This window comes from Tympanuchus pallidicinctus, unplaced genomic scaffold, assembly GCF_026119805.1.
Source record: "Tympanuchus pallidicinctus isolate F22 unplaced genomic scaffold, pur_lepc_1.0 scaffold29, whole genome shotgun sequence".
Taxonomy (NCBI): domain Eukaryota; kingdom Metazoa; phylum Chordata; class Aves; order Galliformes; family Phasianidae; genus Tympanuchus; species Tympanuchus pallidicinctus.
The window spans coordinates 3,608,761-3,632,121 of NW_026294746.1; the positions used below are offsets into that span (position 1 = coordinate 3,608,761).

General features: G+C 40.5%; 1 protein-coding gene across 11 annotated transcripts in view; it reads left to right on the forward strand.

The window, feature by feature from the left end:
- The window catches only part of KIF1B (kinesin family member 1B), an 82,907-nt gene that overhangs the window by 9,971 nt on the left and 49,575 nt on the right, over positions 1-23,361 (forward strand). For 3 of the 11 annotated variants that reach the window (XM_052691436.1, XM_052691439.1, XM_052691440.1), the window contains exons 3-15: positions 9,262-9,338; positions 11,427-11,606; positions 13,108-13,173; positions 13,277-13,455; positions 13,976-14,087; positions 14,557-14,634; positions 14,798-14,863; positions 16,195-16,270; positions 16,568-16,646; positions 17,138-17,280; positions 20,569-20,702; positions 21,789-21,868; positions 23,165-23,240. In XM_052691436.1, coding sequence (XP_052547396.1) covers positions 9,262-9,338; positions 11,427-11,606; positions 13,108-13,173; positions 13,277-13,455; positions 13,976-14,087; positions 14,557-14,634; positions 14,798-14,863; positions 16,195-16,270; positions 16,568-16,646; positions 17,138-17,280; positions 20,569-20,702; positions 21,789-21,868; positions 23,165-23,240 — 1,346 coding nt within the window. Of the gene's footprint in view, positions 1-9,261; positions 9,339-11,426; positions 11,607-13,107; positions 13,174-13,276; positions 13,456-13,975; positions 14,088-14,556; positions 14,635-14,797; positions 14,864-15,603; positions 15,622-16,194; positions 16,271-16,567; positions 16,647-17,137; positions 17,281-18,161; positions 18,204-20,490; positions 20,703-21,788; positions 21,869-23,164; positions 23,241-23,361 lie in introns of all 11 variants that reach the window. The other 8 variants (XM_052691430.1, XM_052691437.1, XM_052691435.1 and 5 more) reach the window with 6 other exon arrangements.

A 23,361-nucleotide genomic window follows, 5' to 3' on the forward strand; every position in this document is an offset into this window, starting at 1 on the left:
TGGATAGATGGCTTAACATGCTCGAGGTTAAACTCACCAGCAGCTTTTGGAAATAAGATTTCAATAACAGATCTTGAACCTCTGGATGTCGGCATATCTTGTTTGGATATGTTTTATCTCTTGCTTTTTTAATCTTTCCTTCAGAATGGTGTACATAGATGCATCTTACCTGCAGTGTGCTCAGCAGAGTCAGTCCATTCCCTAAATTACTGTCTTTATGAGTGGGAAAACCATCCTGCCGCATAATAGATGGGGTGAGAGGAGAGCCATAGATCTGAAAGTATTTTCTATCAGCAGTTCTTAGATTTCAAAAACGAGTAGATAAAATGTGAACAACATGGGCAGCTGCTGCCTTGGGTGATTGAATCATAGAGTCAGGATGAACTGTTCTGTGTTCAGAGAGCATCCCAGTGCTGTGGTGGTCTTGTGGTGCTTTGCTTTTGTTTTTCATAAGCCTGCTGTCCATTAAAATGAACAACACATAAATAAAAGTTAAAGTGAAGCAGAGGTTCAAGTTAGGAGGTGCAGGACTGCTCAGGTAGCTGTGGGTGGCTGAGTCTTAATGTCCTGGTCTTTTAAAAAGCTGAACAAGCTTATAGAAAAGCACAATGAAGGAAGGAAATGAGGAATTATTTTACTTGGATGTTCTCTGTAACTGGTCGTGATGGATTAAAAGAGGTTTTGGTGTCCTGTGTGCACTGCAGCCTGTGGGTGCCAGTGAAAGCAGTGTGTGTGCCAAGTGCATCTGCACAGCCGAGGTGTATCTGAAGGTGGGAGTGCAGCCAGCACCTCAGGCCAGCACTGATGATGGCCTGTTTGGGGCTTTTAACTCAGCATTTCTCCCTGTAGCTCTGTGATGATCAAACGTTTTTTCTGTGGACTGCTTAAGGTATTTTGTGCTTAATGAAAGTAGGGACACTGGAGCAGCCCAATCTGCCAGGAACAATAGTTACAGCTGCTGCTGCAGGCAGGTGGCAACCTGGCTTCTCAAGCAGGCGTCCTTGGTGGCAGAAAAGCTTTGTAAGGCATTCTGAGTTCAGTTTCTAGAGGTTGAGGGACAAAATACAACTTTTTTTTTTTTTTTTTTTTTTTAATTTCTAATGACTTGTTTTCATTATGTGTCTCTAAAATCTATCAATCATTCAAAGAAGCTTACTCCAGAAGGTAAAAAACAAACAAACTAGAATTTGCTGATCTTTTGCTTTCTCATTTAACTTTTGAGTCTTTTCTGAATGAAAAGGCACACTGAATGGAAAAGAAATGCTATTGTGTAATAACAGCAAGTTGGTTTTCTTTTGAAGTAGCATTCCATTAGTGTGGTTTGGACAGTTTCATTAAAGAGTTTGTATCATGGAAATAACCTTCGGTTTAAATCCCTGATGGGAGAAGTCCTTAATGAGAAACTGGCTGTTATTTAGGCTGGCACTGAGGACATGTGGGTAGTAAAGTAGTGGGAATTTGTGTAGTGAGTGCTACACAGGTAGGAAAGGCAAGTGAGGGATTCTATGGGAGCTGTCTTACCTAAATACGTTTTTCCTCCACTTAAAAACTTCAGGTGAGACAGTGGAGGTGGGAGAGTTCAGTTTTGATTCTCAATCTATTTTCTTCAAGTGAGTGATTGTGGGTATCAGCGAAAATGAACCCATTTCTGATATGCTTTGTGCCTGCCAAGGAGCAGGCATGAGTTCTTACAGCTCATCTTGTTTAGTTTGTTTTCTGCATACAGCTTGCTTCTGTTCCTGTGTGTTTGCCTCTTGAGGTTGTGTTGGGAAAATAAACTTTTGTGGAGTAAAGTCACTTAACCTCACCCAGGTTTTCCTGGTCTGTAAATGCTCATAACTGTGGTTACAGTGGATTGTCCATGAATGAGTGCTTGTTCGGTGTTAATGCTACCACGCCAACACAGGCACTATCAGCACAGGCATTTTGTGGGTCCTGAGGAAGATGCCTTGCAGGGGAGGTTGATTTGGGAACTGATTGGAAAGATAAGTGAGAAAAGTGGAGTTTGCTGAAGTTCTCTGAATGTCTCCCCTGTTGTCAGTTGCTCCATTTGTTCCAAGTCCCACGGCAGGCAAGGGAAGGCCTGAATGCAGGCTTGGCTCAAGGAGAAGATGGAGGCAATTTTCTTTGCATTTTGTTATTTCTGTTTGCAGGGAGAACTACTTCTAATAATCCAACTTTTTCACCACATGAATCTTTTAAACTACTAAGGCTGGTGGAACAGCCTCCCCAGGTTTCTTTTAATGCAGTGCTGGCAATGTGTCTGAAGGCCAAAACATTTGCAGAAGGCCAGCAGCTTTTGGAGGTGCCACCAAGTGAAAGCAGAAAGCATGGGATGAGTTTGTATTATCCTGCAGCAAAAAACACAGGAGAGAAGAATTGAGCACAGCCCCAAGCATTGACCCACAGCTTCTGCAGCAGGCCAGTGTCAGGTTATTGAATGGCAGTGGAGTTTTGGGGTGCTTTTGGTTCAGCTTTGTGGATGGCTGGAGCTGTGTGGTTCGGCTCGCTCCCACTTGCTGCACAGCCTGCCGGCATGCTGCTCTCCCAGAATGCCAGCTGCAGTGCTGGTATTTATAGCAGTGGGATCTGCAAGAGCAGCTGAGGATGAGAGCAGCTTTCCAGCAGCTTCTGTGAGCCAGCCTTTGCCTCGCTCTGGTGCTGCTGAGCACAATGCCCTCCCCCATCCAACCTTTCTTCCAGTACAAGGCTGAAATTCCACAGCAGGGAGAGAATCCGGTTGAATTCCAAATGAGCTGTTCTTAGCTTCTATTTGGTTTCCTTTCCTTTTAATGATTTGAAAAATGCAAACAATGCTTTGAAAAGGAGGCACTGTTTTACAAGCTGGAAGTGTCCGTTTCCCTTCATTTATCTCTTGTAATAACAACCTTGAAAGTCTCTTTATAAAAGCAGTACGGCCATATATCTGATTGCAACGTATGCCTAGGAAAGAAGCCTGTATTAAACGTGTTTTTGTGGGGTGTTATTCACATCCCAGCACATAAGAATGCCTGCTCCACCCTGCTCTCAGTAAGCACCGTGTTCCCATTGTTGGCATTCCAGTCTACAGATGGTGCAGATATACTTTCCAGACACGCGCATTTTGGGATACTTTTATTGTTAATTTGGTCTTGTGGGTTTGATTCTAAAAGTCTTTAAGATCATTGACCTCGTTTAAATTGATTATTCAGATGTAAAACTGCTGCTTGTATTCAAATAAAATTTCAAGAAGGCACAGAATTATTTGGTATTTGTTTCCCTAAATTTTGCTGAAGAAAAATAGCTGTGCCAAAGTTCTGCCTAGCTTAACTCCTGAACTCCTATCTGTTCCTTCACCAATGATGTGAATGTAAGTGAGGACAGGATGGTAGGTTTTCTGCTTGCTGTTATCTCTTCATACGTGTTGGTATTTGGTAGGAATGTGCTCTGGGTAGGTTACTGCTGCCATTAGGAGAATTACTGAGGCTGGTGTGAATGCTGTTCTGTCAGATGACAACTCATTTTAACTGGTTCTATTTCCTATGTGGGAATAAAGGAGTCTTTGTGCCTTCTGCCTTGATGGATGGGTAGGAATACAGGAACGGACAGTGTGAATGACAGGAAAGAATGCATTGCTTCAATGACGGGAGTTTGGTTTCTGCAATTCCATACCTGACTTCCACCATTATTGGGTTTTACTTTTAATCGCAATTGATAGGAGGATGGTTTTGTTTTTTTTCCTTTTGAATCTATCAGTCCGCTTTCCTCTCCTCCCCAGCACAGACTGTATGTCAGCTAATCCCAGGATTTAGCCCAAGTTAATTCTGTCTGCTAGTGTTTATCTGAAGGGCAAACTGCAGTTATCCAGTTCTGTGCTGGAGTGCCCTACAGAGTGACTAATATGTGGCACATCTGATGTCAGTGTGCCCTGCAGGGCGAGTCTCACCGCTCGAGGAGGTGGAGCTGCTCAATGTGGTGACTTGACTTCAAGGCAGTGAGGAATAAGAAGGCTTGCATTTCTTAACTCTTGTGTGCTTTGCACTCTTTCCCCATTCCATGAGTGTATTTCTTGTTATAAATGTAAAATGAAGTTCATATTTGTGTGTTTTTTGGATATAAACTTGAACAAATCAGAACTGCATCAGAAACTGCACAAAAACTTAAAATGACCATTGGAACACCAAGACAGTTTCTGTACTGAAGCTCTCTGTCAAAGTTTGCTAACAGTTTTTGCTGAAATGCGAAACTAGAAGTGAATTTGATCCCATCAACCTGAAAGACTGAAAGCATGAGTTATTTTTGTGCTAGCTGATGGAGCAGGTGGTGGGTGGTATGGGAGTGTTGGTTAAGGAACAAATAGAGATTTAGAGGTTGGAGTGTGGAAGAACCTCCTGCCAAGCACTGGAGTTGCCTGTTGAAGTAAAGGCATGTGAGAAGTTTTGTGAGGATGGGTTTGTTGTTAATACCACACATCTATACCTATAATTCCTTCGTTGGTTGTGCTCCAGTTCTCTGCTTATCTTCTGTTAGACTATACTGTTCCTACTATCAGCTTTTCCTTTACAAAGACTAGTTGGTTAAAATATGTGGGTTGTGTCTTGTAATCTAAATCTGCACTGTGAGCCATCTGTTGTGTTTTGAAAAAGTCCTTTTTTTGTAGTTCTCCACACATATGAACTGCATCTGAAAATGAAGAAGTAGCTGGGAGAGGGGGAAAACAAATCTGTCATTTCTATTGTATTAGTTGATTAAGTGCAGGAGCAGAACTGGCATTGTTCTCTGTGTTTGGGGGAGTGTGGGAACAGAAGGTGATAAGAGAATCTGCTATGTTACTGGGTATGGGGCCATAGGTCACTCTTTATCCATTCTTGCCCCTGTAGTCTTCCAATTGTGTTAATGGCACAGGATCTCTTTGGGTAAGAAGATTCCAAGAAAGTCATGGCAACCTTTCTAAAGCTTTGGAGCCCACTTTTGGTTTTGGCAGTTGCACTGTATGGGAGCAGCACCCGTGAGCTGTGTTTTAGGATTGTCGTTGTGTTTGAGTTCTGAATTGCTCTGTGGGAATCTCGTGTTCTCCTTCCTCAGAGGTGACTGATGGCTTATTCTGATCTGTTTGCAGAGTTACTCAGTTGTGCATGCTTTGTGTGCTTCTCAGGCACATTTTCTGGCAAGTTATATGTACAGAGTATGGAGTATAGGTTGAGACTGTGTATTATCATTTCATAGAATACTTCAGAAAATCACATTTGCAAAAGAGATCAGAATAATGCAATTGCTTATGTAATAGTACACAACTTGAGGTTATTTGGTGTGAGGAAGCTTAGTGCCAAGCTGTTTATTTCCTTACCTTTTTGTGAGTGCTATGTAAAAATAACTGTAGAACTTGCCTCTCTGTGTTGAGATGGCACAGTTCTGAATTAGTTGCATGTGACTTGTTTCAGTAGCAGTGCTGTAGGAGATAGTGATTTTGTAGAGCATCCCCTGCCAATGTCTGTTCAATGTAGGAACCTTAACTTGTGGAAAGCTGTAGGATTCCAAATGAGCGAAGAAATTGGCTCTTGGTGGAGCAGGGGGCCTGAAAAAGGGATTGAGTTTCACAGACATTGGCTGCTGAGGCCGACTCCAACATGCAGAGCTGCTACAGTGCCACACTGATGGTAACTAATTATAGCTGCAGCACAAAGTGTTAGTGTCAGGCTGCAAACAGAAAAGTTAATTGCCACATTGGACCTTTGAAATATCAAATAAACAGTTTTATTCTGTAAGATAAAAAGGCCATTAATGTGTTCCTGCTGTGATCGTCTGCCTTATTGCCTTTCTTATTTCCTGAGGCTCTGTAATTAAACCATTAGCTTGTGTACCAAGCTGAGAGTCTGCTGTGGTGAGAGGGGATAGATGATGACCTATTTCGTGATTTACTAATATGGCACTTCTTGGCCTCGCACAGTTTAAAAACCAAACAAAATAACTGAAAAGCTTTTACTGTTCTTGTGGGTGTTGGGGATGCTGGAAGCGATGCTTTTACTTCTTAATTCTATTTGTTTCCTTGTTAGTTGGAAAAAACAGCTTGGTGCATGAAATCAGCGTCGTCTGCTCAGTCTAATTTCTGCATGATTGTGCTTGGCTTTTTTTCCCCTTCAATCTGGCATATGAAACTTGAGGATAAAGCTTACCTGTGATATAACGAGTCTTCTGTCTGACTCAGAAATATCTGTGAGCTTCATCTAGTAGTCCTTCCAGAGTTGGCCCTTGGCACAATAGACAGCTTCAAGTTAGGTCAGTTGCTTTAATTTCATTTCCTGGTTTCTTGCTGCCTCACCATCTTCTTTCAGGTTTCACATCTTGCCTTATGATGCATCTTATCACTCAGTCCAAATTCAGACTGTGTTGACCATGCTAGCAGCTTCATGCTTCGTGTGCTAAAAGAGGATTTCAGTCCACATGAAATCAGTTGAAGCTGTAATCTTGTTTTCTCAGTTGTTCTGCCCTTCTGGATTTCTTTGCAGGCAGACAGGATTCCATTAAACCAGTGGTACTGAAGGCAGACAATGTCGACTGTATGTAAGGAATCAAAATAAGGATAAAAGGAATTCAAGCTTGAACCTGAAACTGAGTTGAAAAGGCTGTGCTTGGATCAGTCGTGAGGGACAGCATGCAGAGCCGCTGGCAGCCAGGAGGTTTCCTCTGCCCTGTTCCTGTTCTGTGGAAGGTTTTGGCCAGGCAGCTGCATTCCCAGCCTCTGACAGAGCTGCTTTCTTTCACGTTGTTCTCCCTTTCCTAATATGCTTCTCATGATATACTTTGCAGAAATGCGCATCCTAGAAAGTAGTTTTCAAGACATGGAACTTAATTTGAAAGAGTTCAGAGAAGCCTAATTTAAAAAATAAAATAAAAAAAAAAATGGTGAGCCACTACTAGCATAAATCCTGGAGATTGAGCATCACTCTGTGAACGTGGTGGATCAGATTTGAGTTGTAAGGGCAGGTGCAGAGTGCATTGCCTGACACTGAGCGTGCTGCGCTGCTGGAGACCTTTCATAGGTGGTCAGCGTGCTTTTATGAGCAGCAAGCTGAGTGAAAAATCAGGCATTTTGGTGACTAAGTGTTGTGATACTTAAATTTTTTAAGCTATTAGTGCGTAATGTGTGTTTTCACATCAAATTCCTTTTTGAATAATGCCAACATTTATGCTCCTTGTTCTGTTTCCTGCTTCTGACACAGTAGAATCTTAAGTTAACTTTCTTCCTTGGAGAACAAATGCTTTGGCCAAAAGAAGTGGCTTTTATATTTGTAGATGACAAAATAAGAATTAAAAAGACGTACAAATAATTGTTATTTCAGTGTAGGCTCTAAAAAAAAGACTGTGCCATGGAGATTGAGATCAAAGTTGTGTGGTTGCAAATTAATTGTCGTGAGAGTTGCCAGCAATATTTGTATGTGTTCATGTATCTGCTTTGAATTGTGTTACACAATACATAGGGATGGGTTCTATTTATTGCTGCTTGCTTTCTGCTTTTTACAGTTAAATTACTTTCCCTGAAGCCCTTAACCCACCATGATTGAATAAAGTGGTGGTGCTCATTCCTAAAGGACACACTGAAATGATTTGGAGACTGGTTCTGGTACTGATTTTGTGCATAGGAACCTGCTGATGAAGGACATGATTTCTTTCTTACCTTCTGGAGCTTTGATTGTTCAATAGTTGAATGAGGAGCAGGAGAGGTTATATTTCAGGCTGCTAGAAGTTGCACTGAGAGAGAGCTGCTTGAGGTTTGTGCAGGGAGGTTGTCTTGTGGATTTGTTCACTTGAGAATTGATGTACTACTATGTTGTAGATGCAGCATTACTGCTGCTTGGTCAAGAGGAGCAAGGGAAATGGGAGCCATATATGAGTGCTTAGGTTACTGGTTTGGTATGCGTTGATGCCCGTGTTGCTATCCAAAGCTGCACGTGTCTTTGCCATGTGATGCTGTACGGGTGTGAAGCAGTGTTATTTGTTGGCTTTGCACGTCTGTCAGCTTTTATACAGCAAGAATGTCAGCGCAAGGTGCGTCCAAGTGAAAATGAAGTTGACCACAGAAAGAGTAGCAACTGTTGCTATTTGTAATCCACACAGCGAGCCTTTCTCCGCAGTGTAGTTTTGGACTGCGGTCCGGCTCAGGGGGGTCAGCATCTGGCAGAGTGATTACATCTTGAAGGGAATTCTGTGACCGCGTTTTCAGAGACTTCAGTGCAACGTGTTAAGATCACAATGCCTGAAATGGAAAGGGTGGTGGGTGTTGCAGTTTGTTTCTGGTTTTATTTCTCCCAAGAAGCAGGAGAAGTCTCCGTCTCCCAGAAGCACAGCTTTGCTGGCCTGAATGCATGAGAAACAGTCTTCTTTTGCTTAGGCTGACTGATATTGGAATGCAAGTCTTCCCCAGCAAGAATGTCACCACCTGTGTGTATTCTTTCTTCTTTGTAGATTTTTGTTTACAAATATCTTAATTAGTATAAGATTTCCAAAGGCAAATGGCTGCTATAGGTGCAGATGGACATGTGGTTTGTCTGATTTTGATACCCTCAGGAGTACGCCTTTTTAAAATCCTATTTATGTAGATGATTTTGAAAACAGCTGGTGGAAACGATCTTGTAAGGATTTCCTACAATACAGACTTGAAAAGAAGCAGCAGTAGTAGAGATTTAGTTATGCAGCAAGAGCTGTGCTTATAAACTACCCTCTGTGGCATACACAATCTGCAGGAGTCCTGTATGTCATTGAAATGGCAGCTGAATCTATTGGCAGAGGTTACTTGTAGGAGGGGGGGGGAACAGCACCTAAAATATACCTTGAAGAGCATTACATTAATTGTAGGGGATGCATGTATGTGGATTGAATATTGAAAACAATTCTGGGAGCTGAGAAAATAAAAAGAGCATCACAGTTACAGGTGTACTGACAGAAAAGTGGGGGTTTTGTTGTGTGCTGTGGATTCTGTGGATTTTGTATTTTCATTCCTCCTTCTTGTTAATATCCCTCAGCTCCTAAAAGCCTTTCCCATTCTATGTGCCAAAGGAGCAGCATGACCTACTTCAGGCTTTCTATAGAACAGAAGAATTTTGTTTAGCAGCATCATTCCTTTTAGGATTGCATTTTCTTGGAAGATCTAAGTCTGGTGCTTCAGTCTTATTACTCCTGAGTGGTGTGGAGATACTCAGGGACACAGATCGAGGCTCAGCAAACTCATTAAGTATTGCTCCTAAGTGTCAAGTTAGCTAAATGTTTGAATTGTATTTCCTATAGGTATTATCAACCCAAAGAATCCCAAGGAAGCGCCAAAGTCCTTCAGCTTTGACTACTCTTACTGGTCCCACACATCGGTAAGTTCTTTTACAAGGAAACCATTTTTCCTTGCCTGGCTTGATTCAACTGCTTGCATGTTTTCTGACTGTTCCATCCCTGTCAGGTGTTCCTGCTCTGTGTCTCTCACCCTCATTAAGACTGAAAGCTTGAGAGAGGGCAAATCTAAGCTCTTAGAGTTTAATAGCAAGTTGTGGGTATTTGAAAGATTACTTAAAATATTCAGCAACAGTTTTAGGTGTTTTAAGGTGCACGTGAACCAGAGTTCCTTCAGTTCTATCTGTATATGGCTGAAAGTTGCTCATGTTCTTCAGTTCAAAGAAAGATGTGGGCTGTGTTCCCCTTGGCACATCTGGAAAAGGCAGAGTAGCGACCTGTGTTTCTAATGGCTGCAAAAGCAATAAACTCTCCCATCCAGCTCCTCTGCCCCACCCTCCTGCAAATTAGTGCTAAGGTCTTGCTGACTTCCAGTAATTGTTCTAAAGCAGAACTGTGTTGGTCTGCCATCAACCCCTCCCCTGCCTCTTTTCTCAAAAAATGTAGAAAGAATGGGTAATGCTTTTCTCTGTTTTTAGTTTTAGCAATTTGGATTGTGCAAATGTGACAATATTTGAGTAAATCTGTGGCCAGCAAGGATACTTTCTTGACAAAAACCTATGAAAATTTGGATTTGTGCAGCCCTTTTTATGAATCTTCTGACTGAATATCCTGACTTCAGGATTCCTGAATGTTCCTGATTCCAAAGCAGCTGTGCAAATGAATTATGGGATCAGCTGAAGGAATCTGAAGAGCACATTGAGTAGCAAAAACCAGCAGACAGGCTGTGTCAAGGAAAAGAACTGATCTGAGAGCCTTGAGTCTAACATTAGAATGTTATCCCAGCTAGATTTTGTCTTGATTTCAGGAGCAATTAATGTTCAAGTTCAACATTTCAGGAAGAGAAAATACTAAGTCAATAATACCACAGTGCCATTCTCCTACAAAATCAAATTGCAGAGCAATGTATGGTATGTTATGTATGTTAGCTGTGCAGTCTGCTCTGGTTTGTGCAACTTAAAACATCTGCATTGCCTGGAGTGATAATTTTTTTCCAATATTGGTTGAAGTCTGACCAGTACAGTGCCTCAGAGCTTGACTTGTTCTGCATAAAAACCAGAGGATTCATGTCTTTAGTTTGTGAAGTTTTGTTTTGAGCAGGTTCTGTGTTTGCTCTGAGATCTGGCAAGTTTATTTTCTGACACTGCAATTGTTCTGATTTTTTCTTTTTTCATTGCATATGCAGCACTGTTCATTTTAATCACAGTAGTGGTGGTAGGGCTTTATCCAAAGTGCAGCAGAAACTTTTCAGTCAGGTATTTGAAGATGATGTCTCGCTTTGTCCTTCTGCATCTGTGCTCAAGTTTATGTTATCTGTTTGGTTTTGTTTGGTTGGTTTTGCTTTGCTTTGTTACTGGGATGAATTGCTTTAAAGTAGCTCTGCCTTCAATCTAACCATAGAAAAATGTTCTGATACGTTGTCCTTGGCTGATTGAGTTACTTGATAGTTTGAAATATGTATTTAGGGATTTTTGGAGTCAGCGCTTGCAAACTGAAACCTGGATTGGTTGTATGCAGTGCAATAGGACAGCTGCCAGAAAATGCTGTCTGTTTTAACGATTCATCCACACTCTTATAGTCTAAAAAAACTCAACAGCTTTGGCTTCTCTTTTCCCCCTCCTGAGCCATAGTCAGGAGCAGCTGCTCCAGGATTTTGTGATTTCCAGACCTCCTTTGTATCCACTCTCCAAACTCTACTTTTGATGTTTTTCCTCTCTCCATTCCAAGCACCTTGAATCACGTTTGTCAGTGATCTTGCACAAAACATGCCCAGTAGTGCCTGCAGTGTTCACAAACCAAAACTGGGACGTTGCTTCCTCAGCTGTGCTGGAGTGGCATTGCCAAAGCTGTCATTCTGCTTCAGCTGGTATTGGTTTGGGAAAAATCTGTGGAAAAATGTGCTCTCTTTGCCTTTTCCTGAGAGAATTGACCCACAAGATAAATTAATTGCTTTTGAAATGTTACGTGAAAGGGAGAAGACTGTTTCTGATCCTGTTTTTGTGTCTTTTCAGCCTGAAGATCCCTGCTTTGCATCTCAGAGCCGTGTGTACAATGATATTGGGAAGGAGATGTTGCTGCATGCCTTTGAGGGCTACAACGTATGCATTTTTGCCTATGGACAAACTGGAGCTGGGAAATCCTACACAATGATGGGCAAACAGGAGGAGAGCCAAGCAGGGATAATCCCCCAGGTATGACAAAAAAAGAAAGGGATTTATTTATTATTATTATTTTTTTTTTTTTTAGAGCATGTTCAGATGCTTGCTGTCCAATAGAGTTATTTTTTTTAATATCGAATAGCAATTCACACACAACATCAGTTTCTTTCTGAACTGAAAGAAACTTATTCTGGAAAAGAACACTGAGTAATTTTGTCTCCATTGTTGCACTTTTAACAATTGTACCATATGTTCTCTGTCTGCTCTTCTGCATCCAATTTCTCTCCTTCACCAACAAACTGGTAAATGAAGGTGTCCTGTTCAGTAGATTTCTTGTCTCATCCGACTGTAATGAGGTCAGCACGTGGCACCTTTGCATTCAGCAGGAATTCAGGTGACAGTGCTGGTGAATCTGCCATAAAGCTTTTGTGGAAGCAAATTTCTCAAAGTTAGAAATCAAATAATATATTGATGCATTTGATAATTTGGGGAGGAAATTATTTGGGCCGCAGACCCCATTGAAGTATGTAGGAAATGTTCTGCTCCCACTTGGAGCTGCATACGTAGATTATTTTGAAGTCATGTTGGAAGAGTATATTTGTGCACATCTGGTGGGATGATGTGATTAAAGACACGAGAGAGAACCTGTTGAATCTGTTCCCTCTTGTCACGTATGCACAGGGCACAGCACAATCACTTTCTGACTAATACAGGTTGTTGACATTAAATTTCTTTGTGTTGGCAAAATTCCTTGATCTGTCTTCCTGTCTTGTAGTTTGATGTTTGAGACTTTAACCATGTGTTGGCTGAATTACTTCAAAGTACATGCTTTAAATTTGCCTGCATTTTCCATGTACTTTATTTTCTACGCAGAGCCAGTAGATATGTGTTCCCAGGTTCTCTTTGTTTGCACATCCCTCTGCCCTCGTGCTTTTTAATCTTCTTGCACATATCTATGCGTTTGCCAACTGTTCATTCTTTTTCTTCCTTTATGATCTTAATTTTGTGTCTCTCGTTTGACTTAACTGTAGAGGAGTGCTACTGAAATAGTGGAATGCTGAGTGACTGCAGCATTCTTTGTATGAAGATGCTGTTAAATGAATTTTGATACTATTTGCCTGTTGATTGAAATCTGAGTCCTGAAACTTAAACATACCAGTGAATTGACACAGGATTATTCTTTAAAAGATAAATAGACTAGTGTAGGATTAAGAATTTTAATCATGAGTTCCTAAAACTCTTCCAATTTTGGTTTTATTTCGTTTATTAATGTTATAACAGATTATTCTTCCAATTTTCTGTTACAGAATATTAGTATTGGTTAAACTTTGAAGAATTGAAATGCTTTATAAAATAAATTATCAAGGCTGGATGGTAATGACAGATAATTGGGGTTAAGTATCTTCCTAGTGACGCTGTTTGTTGTTGATGCTTGATCCTTTTCTTCCTCTGCCAAGTTAATGACACATCATTGTAGTTACTTCTAATTACTCAGTAAGATCTAATTTCTGATTTGGTTTTAATCTCTTTCCAGCTATGTGAAGAATTGTTTGAGAAAATCAATGACAACAGCAATGAAGAGATGTCGTACTCTGTAGAGGTGAGTGTGGTGAGGAATAAAAGAACGTCTGTGTGCTGGACATCAAACTACACCACCAGCCCTTAACAATCATTAAATGATCTTTGCCAATTCCTGTTTTCAGGTGAGTTACATGGAGATTTATTGTGAGAGAGTCAGAGACTTGTTGAACCCGAAGAACAAAGGGAATTTGCGGGTGCGAGAGCATCCTCTGCTTGGCCCTTATGTGGAAGATCTGTCCAAGCTAGCAGTCACATCTTACACAGACATTGCAGACCTCATGGATGCTGGAAACAAGGCCAGGTTGGTGGCAGTAGCACGTTTCATGCTTCTATTTGCTGTGGGTTTACATGACATGCAGCACAAATTTTGAATAAGTGGTGTAATGGTATTGCAAATCACTATGGATACTTAAGGCTTGTAATGTCTTTAAATAATACGTAATTCTACTGGCTTTTAAGTCAGCCTTTTGGTATAAATAAGTAGTTTCTTTCCTTCACTCAAGTGATCAAGACTAAAGTTGCTTTACAACTTCAGGTTCTTATTTGCTGTTGGTTGTCATTTATATACAGTATGCTTCATTTAGCAGTCTGTGAGGTTGATGTGTCATTTGCATTCTCTCATATGTTAGTGTTGGGTAGGTTAGTAAGTACACAGACTAAGCAAACTCTGAACTGTGCTAAAGCTGGAAAGAATTGAGGACTGAAAAATAAGTGCAAGTGAGCTGTGATCCTCTGCAGCTGCACTGAGTCCTGCAGGTTGTTGTACTTACAGCACAGAGGCTGCTGTTTTCTGAGAGTATGTGTGTGTGTTCATCTTCTAGGACTGTGGCAGCTACCAACATGAATGAAACTAGCAGCCGCTCGCACGCTGTATTTACAATTGTCTTTACTCAGAAGAAACATGATGCAGAAACTGATCTTTCCACAGAGAAGGTATGTTACAGATGAGAAGTGGGAAGAATTTAAGCCTTAAGGAGTAGGTTCTGTGGGGAGAGAGATGAAAGGAGTTTTGAGGATTTCCCCCCATCTTTGTTAGCACAGTTTTTGAGTCTCTATAGTCAGGGTGACCTGTAAGTTTGTTTACCTTCAAGATTCTTATGTTGCCTTTAGCAGTAACAGTTTCTTTTCACCTCAGTTCACGGCAGCAGGCCTCAACCTCTCTTTTTAGGTAATCTGGAGTATAGTGATGTTTAAAAGAGTTTAATTCTGTAATTCCAGATGCTTCTTATCCACAAGATAATAATAATAATAATCAAACTAATTGCATGTGAAAACCTCAGTTTTAAGCACACCGTGGTCATTTCTAGGCAGTTTTTTCTCATGCCATAGGATATTTTGAAGTAACTTAATTTCTTACTTTAGTTGGACAAGGATTAATTCTAGTTGTTCTTTCTTTCTTCAGGTCAGCAAGATCAGCCTTGTAGATCTGGCAGGGAGCGAGCGAGCTGATTCAACTGGTGCCAAAGGAACCCGATTAAAGGTATTGGGCCACTGATGTGTGGGGAAAAAAGGGAAGTGGGTGCACAAGCAGTGTAAGAATTGCAATTATAGGTTAAAAAAAGGCTGTGGAAGTAAAGACTGAAGTTTGCAGAGATTCATGATTGAAAAATAAGACTGACTAATGCTGGGTTCTGTTTTCCCAGGAAGGAGCAAATATAAACAAGTCTCTCACGACTCTGGGCAAAGTTATTTCAGCATTGGCAGAGGTGGTAAGTACAGCATCTAGTTATCTGCAACATCCTTTCCATAACTAGTAAGACTGAGACAGTGAGAGTAGAGTCGTTCACTGTTCTTGACGTGGCATTACCAGTGGAGTGAGCTCTGTGTGTGTCCTACATCTTACAGAGCCTCCTGGAAACTATTTCAAGGTAGTTTGAAGCATTAGTTTATTTAGCTTTGAAGAAGCCTTGCAGAATGAGTCTGCTTTTATGTAGAGGATGTGTTCAGATAACAAGCTTTCAGTTCTGCAGAGCCATAGTAGTATTTCTGTTGAAAAGAATAATTCTGGAGATGTAACTGCGTGTTTCATGTTAAAATGCTAAGATGTTGTATGTTAGAAATAGCAGTTTGATCATCACAGACTTTTTTCAGTGCAAAGACTTAATGTGTTTAGTTGATTAAACAGACAGTAATCCAAACACAGTCTTGTAGGTTCAGAAGTGTACTTTCTCTTGTCCTTTTTTATTCAACTAATATTGAAAAAACCCAAAACAACAAAAAAAGGTGAATTACTGCTGCTTTTAAAAGGAAGTTCTCAATAGCTTGGGACAGGCTGAGTGTGCTTAAGTGCTTCTTAGGCTTTTTTGTTTTTATTTTAATGAAACTTGTTCTAATTCATGGGGCTTCTCAATAAAAGGATGCTATCTAAACTAGCATAGAAACATATATAAGCTCTATTAAGAAGCACATCATTTATTGTCTTCTGCTTTCTTTAATGCTTTCAACTTAGGATAACTGCACCAGCAAGGTAGGATGGTCAGAGTGGTTATTGTGTTCGACCAGTTGTGAAATTTTATTGTCTTTGGAACCAATGAACAAGGATCTTTCTTGAGAAATTACTGTGTTATAAAGAATTGTTACGAAATGTGAGAATGGTCAATAATGGGATCCAAAAATATGCTTAGGTTGGATATAAGGACATGAAAAGCACACACTTAAGTATGTTTTGGGAGTGTTTTTTTTCTTGACTACATCCCTCCTCCTGATTTGGTGAATTAGCTTGGGAATACTTACCTTTTCAGCAGGGAAACTTTGTTTTTGTGCTTCTGTGCTCCATGATTTTTTCCTTACCTCTGTAATAGATTGCAGGCAGTTGTCTATTCTGAGTTTTATAAAGTGAATGGAAAATTTTGCAAGCTTCAACATCTGATGCTTACCCACTATACTTAACTTTACTTGTCTGTTTTAAGGTTACTCACTTTTGACGAGGGGCAAAGAGGTGCCTTTTCAGCACCTCTTGAGTGTTGACTGAGTACCTGTGTTCATTTTCCATTCAGTGTTTATTTTTCAGGTTTTTCTTGTTTGTTCTTTTACTTTGTAGAGTAAAAAGAAGAAGAAGACGGACTTCATACCATACAGGGATTCTGTACTAACGTGGCTTCTTCGAGAAAATCTGGGTATGGCTGACTTTACCTGTGCCAGTATGGAAAGAAATCCTCAGTAAATTCTCAGAATGTTTTTAATTCACCTAAATTTGCATTCTTTATGGATTTAAATATTTTAACAGTCAAATCTGAATCGTGTGTTTCACCTTTTTTGAAAGCTGCAGCTTTGCTGCGGGATTTTTATGTGTTCGTAGTTATGTGGAATGCAGTTGAATTCTGTACTTCATGGAAAATGCTGATATTCAGCAGGTTGTAGTGCTTAGACTGGGCACTGAGGTGTTGTCTAAAACTTCATCTGTTCTGTTGCAGGTGGTAATTCCCGAACTGCTATGGTTGCTGCTTTGAGTCCAGCAGATATCAACTATGATGAAACTTTGAGCACTTTAAGGTACACTTTCTTTCATCTGAGGTGGATGTGGGTAACTGTGTGCTCTACCAGACACATGCTATCCTTCAAATTTTTGGTTAATATAAATTGAGAAACCTCTAGAAAAGAAAACTCTATAATGGGAAAAATGCAGTTATCCCAAAAGGGGAAAACTGATGTATGTGAGCAGGGAAACTCGGAGTTCATTGCCTACTTCTAATTTGAGATGTCAAACTCGTCTTCTCCTGTTCTTTTCTAGTGTGGTCACTGGAATTGAGCATTTTACTTGAACTGAGGCTTCAGAGCAGTCAGTAATGGGGGAAAAAATTCTGTTATGCATGGTACACCTTGTTAATGCATCTTGTATAGATCTTGAAGAAGAGTTGTTCTTTTTGTAGCAGTGATCTGTATTAAGAAGAAATTCTTCTGATGTAAATCCATGTTACTACATTCCTGTGTTGCCTATGGACATACATGGATTCATTTTAAGGGCTGTTTTTTGATTGTTCCAGATATGCTGATCGTGCAAAACAGATTAAATGCAATGCTGTTATCAATGAAGATCCCAATGCCAAGCTGGTGCGTGAGCTGAAGGAGGAGGTGACAAGGCTTAAGGATCTCTTGCGTGCCCAAGGGCTGGGAGATATCATTGACAGTAAGTGGGTTAAACAGACCTTGCCATCTTGGGTTTAGTCTCTCCTCTACAGAGGGGAGGGAGAGCTTGGCCTGCCATAGAATGTTGAAATTGGGTGTAGAAGCTGCTGTTAAACTTGGAACAACATTTTAGGAATGGCCTCTTGTGTCTTTAAAGAACTCATCCTAGGATCAGTCTCTGTAATGTTAATAGGCCACCTTCAAACTCTCAAGGAAAAGTATGGAGGTGGATTTTCCTATTGCAGTGGAAGTAATTTTACTGTAATGGAACTTTTACATTCAAGAGTTGCCTTGGTGAGTTATGAAGGGCGTTTTGTCTGGTGCTGATAAAAGAAGGATAGTTGTGATGTAGCAACTGATTTATATTGAGAAAGCAAGCGTATTTTCCTATTTCTTGAAGGCTATAGGTCATTAATTGATGCCTGACTTTGGTACCATCCTTGCCCTAACTCCTGTTAGACCATGCCCTTGGTGTCAAAGCATTCATCATCTCAAAATTTACTTATTTTGAAATGGTTGCATGTGAATAAAATACTAAATTATTTTGGGGCAAGAGTTGGAGTTAAGTCAGTAGAGCTCCATTGTACTGGTTTGTTTTGCCGGTATTCTCGTAAAGCTCTGGAACAAAATTGTGCCTCACTTATGTATAAATGTTTCTATCTGCTTATTTTCAAGAGATGAAGGCCATGAGAAAATGAAATGCGTGAGAACACCTGTTTGGTGCAGTCTGTTTGTTGGTTCTAGATCAAAACTGAAAAAAAATGCTACTGAAAACTGTGTATTATATCTTTAAGCTTGGAGTAGTAATCTTTTCCCTTCCTGTGTCACTGGTGAATCTTCAATTTTGATCCTTCTTGTATTTTCCCTCCTGCTTCCCTTCAGTTGATCCAATGGGAGATGAATACTCTGGAAGTGGAGGCAAATGTGTGTATTGTGTGGTTCTATTCTTAACCTGCTTTTTCTGGGTCAGCTTTTAACTGAGCTTTGCATGCCAGCATTTCTCACAGGGAAATCCCAGACAGAACCCTCGTTGTGGAACTTGATACAGTCTCATGGAAACTAGCTTAACCAGCTCAAACTAAGTCCACAGTCAAAAAAAAACCAAGTTTAAAATACAGCATATGTTCCTTGCTTGCTCTCTGGCAGAATACAGAAGGGAGAGTGGTCACAATTTAGCCTGTTTCCATGACAGCTGACGTTTTGTGTTTGAACTAGAATTTTTTTCTCAAATCTTTTGAGTTACTCAGCTGAAACAGCTTCTGCTCATTTAGCTTCCTAACCTTTTAACTTCTCTTTACCACTTAGAAGTATTTATTTGAAATGTGTTGATTAATTCAAGATGAAATAGTATTAGATCCTCCTGGAGACTGAGGTTTATTTTATGTAGCCTCTTTAGACAAGAAGTTGTTACACATCTTGTACTGGTAAAATGTTCCTTATTTGAGATGTAATGGTTGGTGAGGATTAGTTTGCTAGGGTTAGAAACACTCAGCAAATATCATTTTATTTCTTTCTGCTGTTTGCCTTTATGGAAGGGAAATACACTAAGTCCATTGCAAGAGAGATGTCTGATATGTATGCAGTGTAAACTTTGTGTTGGCAGATTTTGCTTTAAACTCTCAGCCAGTCTTCTTCCCCCTCACTTGAAAGCAGTATCAGCTAGAAGAGATCTGTCTGAAATTTCCTGAAATCAAAGCTACTGGTGATGTAAAGACTCATCCTGGCCTTGTCTTATGTTCTGATGCTGCTTCCAGCGTGTGCATATGTCATCTGTTAAAGCTGCAGCCTCCAGGAGGAGCGTGCATGGTGTTGAGGGTTTTGATTCTTAATGATCACAGCAACTGCGAAAGCTACTGCGAGTGCCACTTCCTTCATCTCCAGGAGTGCATGTGTCTCCTGGCCTTTCGAGACTTCATCATCCTCCCTGCTCTGCCATGTCTGCTTTCCTCATCCCGATGGCATTCCCTTTCCCTTAACCTGCCTTCCTTTTGTTAACCTTCCACCCTTGCTTCCTTTATTCGCAGATGGTGGTTTTCAAACTGATTAGATGCAACCACGAGGCCCGAATAGAATGCTCAGATATTAGATTTACCATAGCAGGGCTGGTCAGGGTAGAAGTTGAGGAGATGTGGAAGGACATGGAGACTTATGCAGTGTCTGTCTGGGCATCTCTTATTTTTCTGGAAGTGAAACCCTTATTCATAATTTGCAAGGCCTAATTTCACTTCTTTACTAAGAAGAGTACTTTGAAGGATTTGTTTGAGCTAGAAGTTAAAACCATGGAAATTATTAAAACTGAGCTGTCCAGTTGTTACAAAATATTTTTTGTGATTATTCTGAGGACGTGGTTTACAGACATTTGAGAAGCCAAGTTATCAAAATAAATTGCTTCTGGATGTTTTTAAATCATTCATGTGCCTTCATCTTGTTTCCTGCCTTTAAAGGAAGTATCTTTCAGGTCTCTGTTTAATCAGGCTGCCTTATAACTTTTTATTTTGTCTTTCTTGTAAATGAAGACCAAAAAGCTTTAAACCACCTTCTGTGGTACTTCTGTCAGAGCCTCAGCAGATGCTTCACTGATGACATATCTGAGATGGCCATTTTTGAGATGGAGAGGATTAAGGGGGAGGCACAACCACATTACTGTGAACTTGTGTTCTTTCCTCCCTGCGGTGGGCTGACAGGTGGCCTTAGGTGCTGACAGCATGTAGGGAGGAGTTGGCTGGTGGTCCTTGTGGTCACGGTGGTTCATGATCACTACTTTGAGTTAAAGGAGTCTGGTGAGTAACATTTTGCTGAGTTATAGGGGTTGGTGTATATTCAGGCTTCAGCCCAGGATGTCACTAATCCCATCAGTAACTGCTCCTGTTCTGACCTTCATGGTGCGCAGCAGCTTAACGTTCGTTTAGGAATGAGACAGTTTATTTTTGGAGAGTGTAATTTATTTTTTCAAGCTTTTTTGATCAGAGTGATTTATGGCACAGCCCTTTCTAGTAATCCTTAGGGTCTGATTTATTTATCATACCTACTAATGTGAAGGGATTTGTTTCAGAACTGCCATCTAAAAATTACAAAACTTGTTTTGTCGCTGCTTAAATGCTTTCCTCTTATACTGGTGTTTCCTTCCTATCTTCCTCTTTCTTGTTCCTTCCCTCCTCCTATTTTCCTTTTGCCCGTCTCTCTGCCTTCCCTCTGTGTGTGTCTCTCTCAGATCTGAAAGATTTTCAGAACAATAAGCATAGATACTTGCTAGCCACCGAGAATCAACGTCCTGGCAATTTTTCCACAGCCTCCATGGGGTCCCTCACTGCCTCTCCGTCCTCCTGCTCTCTCAGTAGTCAGGTGGGCTTAACATCTGTGTCCAGTATACAGGAAAGAATCATGTCGACGCCTGGAGGAGAAGAGGCAATTGAGCGTTTGAAGGCAAGTATTGCTGCAGAGAAAGCAGGCTGTTAGTTGGGTCTTTGCAAAGGCTAAACAGTGTCAGAAGTGGGAGAACTTTCCTTCAGCCAAAAATATATCCGGCATGCTGCTGTTTCCATAGGAAGTTGTCTGAAATCCACTTGTACCCTAAAAAATGCGTTTTACTGAAATGAGTTAGAGGCTGCGTTTGTGTACAGCCTTTTCTGCTAGGATTATATGATTTTAACTGTAGCCTGGAGCTGCCACTGAATTCAAAATTGTGATCTTGGTTCTTGTTTGTAGGTCTTTCGATACAGTGGCAATTACAGGAAATTTGAACTTAAATCTAGACTTGAAGAGGCCTGGTCAGCACTAGAGTGGACTAGGTCTGACTAGCAAGTACAGTCAGCTTTCAGAAAACCAAATTACCCCAAAGTTGAAAAAAGGAGGCAGAATAATCCTGCCACTGTTGTGTTCACCCAGCCCCCACAGATTAAAATGTGAAGCACACAGAATAGCATGCTTTATCCAGACAATAGCAGCCTTGTCCCAATTCTGCACAGAATTGAAGCGCATCAAAAGTGCATTACAGTGAAGTATTTCTTTTTTTCACCGAAGGCCCCCCCCAATCTCCATGGGTGGATGAGTGGGGAAAGCTGGCTCTGTTGAATCTGTGCTTCATTCTCATGTCTTGTCCATGAGACACTGCCACAGGGATTGCAATGGGCTGGAACACACACGGCATATCCCTTTCTTGTTAGGAACTTGCTGTTACCATGGAAATAATGGTGTGCTCTCTGTGGCTCCCTGGCATCCAGTTGCTGAATGATGTCTGTAAATTAGGATTTTAAAGAAAAAAGAAATTTTTACGTGGCTCAAATTAAAGTCTGATTGAGGTTAGACACGAAGTCTTCTTTTCTTTTTGCCTTCCTTTCAAGGCTGTTAATTCTCTTAAAAATTAAGGAAGACGACTTAGTGATTTAAAGCACTGAATATGTTTTGTACCTCAAATTAAATTGAGATCTAGCACTGAGCATCAATATTAATTGTATTTTATGTAGAGAACATTGAGGACACTGTAAAACAGCTTTTGGGATTTTTACACAGGAATCTGAGAAGATCATTGCAGAGCTGAATGAAACGTGGGAAGAGAAGCTGAGGAAAACAGAGGCCATTAGGATGGAAAGGTCAGGAATTAGAAATGCTGTAGATGTGAATTGTTTTTAGAAAATGGATAATGTTGCTCTGTTGAAAAGCAGTGGAACAGCAGAATGGGGCTTAGTGATAATTCTGCTGGTCTTCGTATTATGTGTAACGACAGGGGCAGTACTGAGAGAATGCCATATTCTTTCTCATGTTTTCCAAAGTTAAACTGTTTAGAATTATAGTTTGGATAATGTCCTAAGCTGCTACATCAGCTTCTGTTGTGAAGCAGCATATGGTCCTGGTCTCTTTCTTCCTCCTTTCTCTCACATTACAAAAACTCTGGCAGTGAATTTAAACAGCAAAGATTAAACTTTTAGTACCAGAATTCCTTACGTTGTGGAACAACTTCAGCTTTCCAGCTGTGGTTTGACTTGCATCTAAAGCAATAAGACGTGCTTAAACATTGTCAGAAAGTGGTTGGAACAAAACTGAGTGCTATTTATTAAATACTTTGAAATTCTCATAATTGATCCTTGAGCTGTAGAAGTCTTGACTGCATTATGTTGATGATGCTGAGTTGAGTTCATCACTCCCACTTCCTTCACCCTCCTCCTCCTCTCCTCAAAACAAACAAAAAAACCTCTCCCAAATAAAAACAGCAACAAAAAAAGTGCAACCCACCAGAAAAACCTGAACCAATCAATTGTCCTCAAATCCCAAACAAAAGCAATTGAGAGGGCTGTGTAAAAGAAATTCCACTTTCATTTTGGGAGTTTTCTTAAGAGATTTAAAGACTGTGGGAGTAATTTAGGGAAAAATAATAGTTTGCCAGGTTCTTACTCTTCTCTGTTGGAGTTACTGTTGTGCTTTGTTAATATCAAGAATAGTGAATGACATGAAGAGTTTGTCTGTTCCCACACAATCCCTTTTAGGTCTTAAGGAGAGAATGCTTTTTATTTTGGATCAGGAAGAGGCAGATTAATCTTAGTAAATTAACATGATGGTTGCTCATTTTTAATTGAATGTCTAAATTTAGAACAGCCTTTACATTCATTGCCACCTTAAGGAAGATTAATGTTCTAATTATACTCACTTTTTGATACTCCACTGCACTGTAATGTTGTCAGACCTCCCTTGTTCTTATTCCTCCTGTAAACTCTGGAGCTCAAGTTTGGAAACTTGCCCTATGGTGATAAGGTGGCAGCAGCCCTGGCGTGGTCAGTGGATAGGATGGTTGAAAGCATATTGTATTTCATAATAAAACTGAGAGCTTCTATTGATCACAGATTATCTTCTGAAGCCTAAATTGTGGTAAATAATTTGCTTTACTCTTCCAGGGAGGCATTGTTGGCAGAAATGGGAGTTGCCATTCGGGAAGATGGAGGAACACTGGGAGTCTTTTCTCCTAAAAAGGTAGGGAAAACTGATAATTTTCAACCCATGTCTGTCAGTTGCTGGTTGCTCATCTTGCAGGGTGAGGATGGTGAGGAAACTGCTGTTCACAGAAGGGCTCATACCCATGTAAGGTACTGGA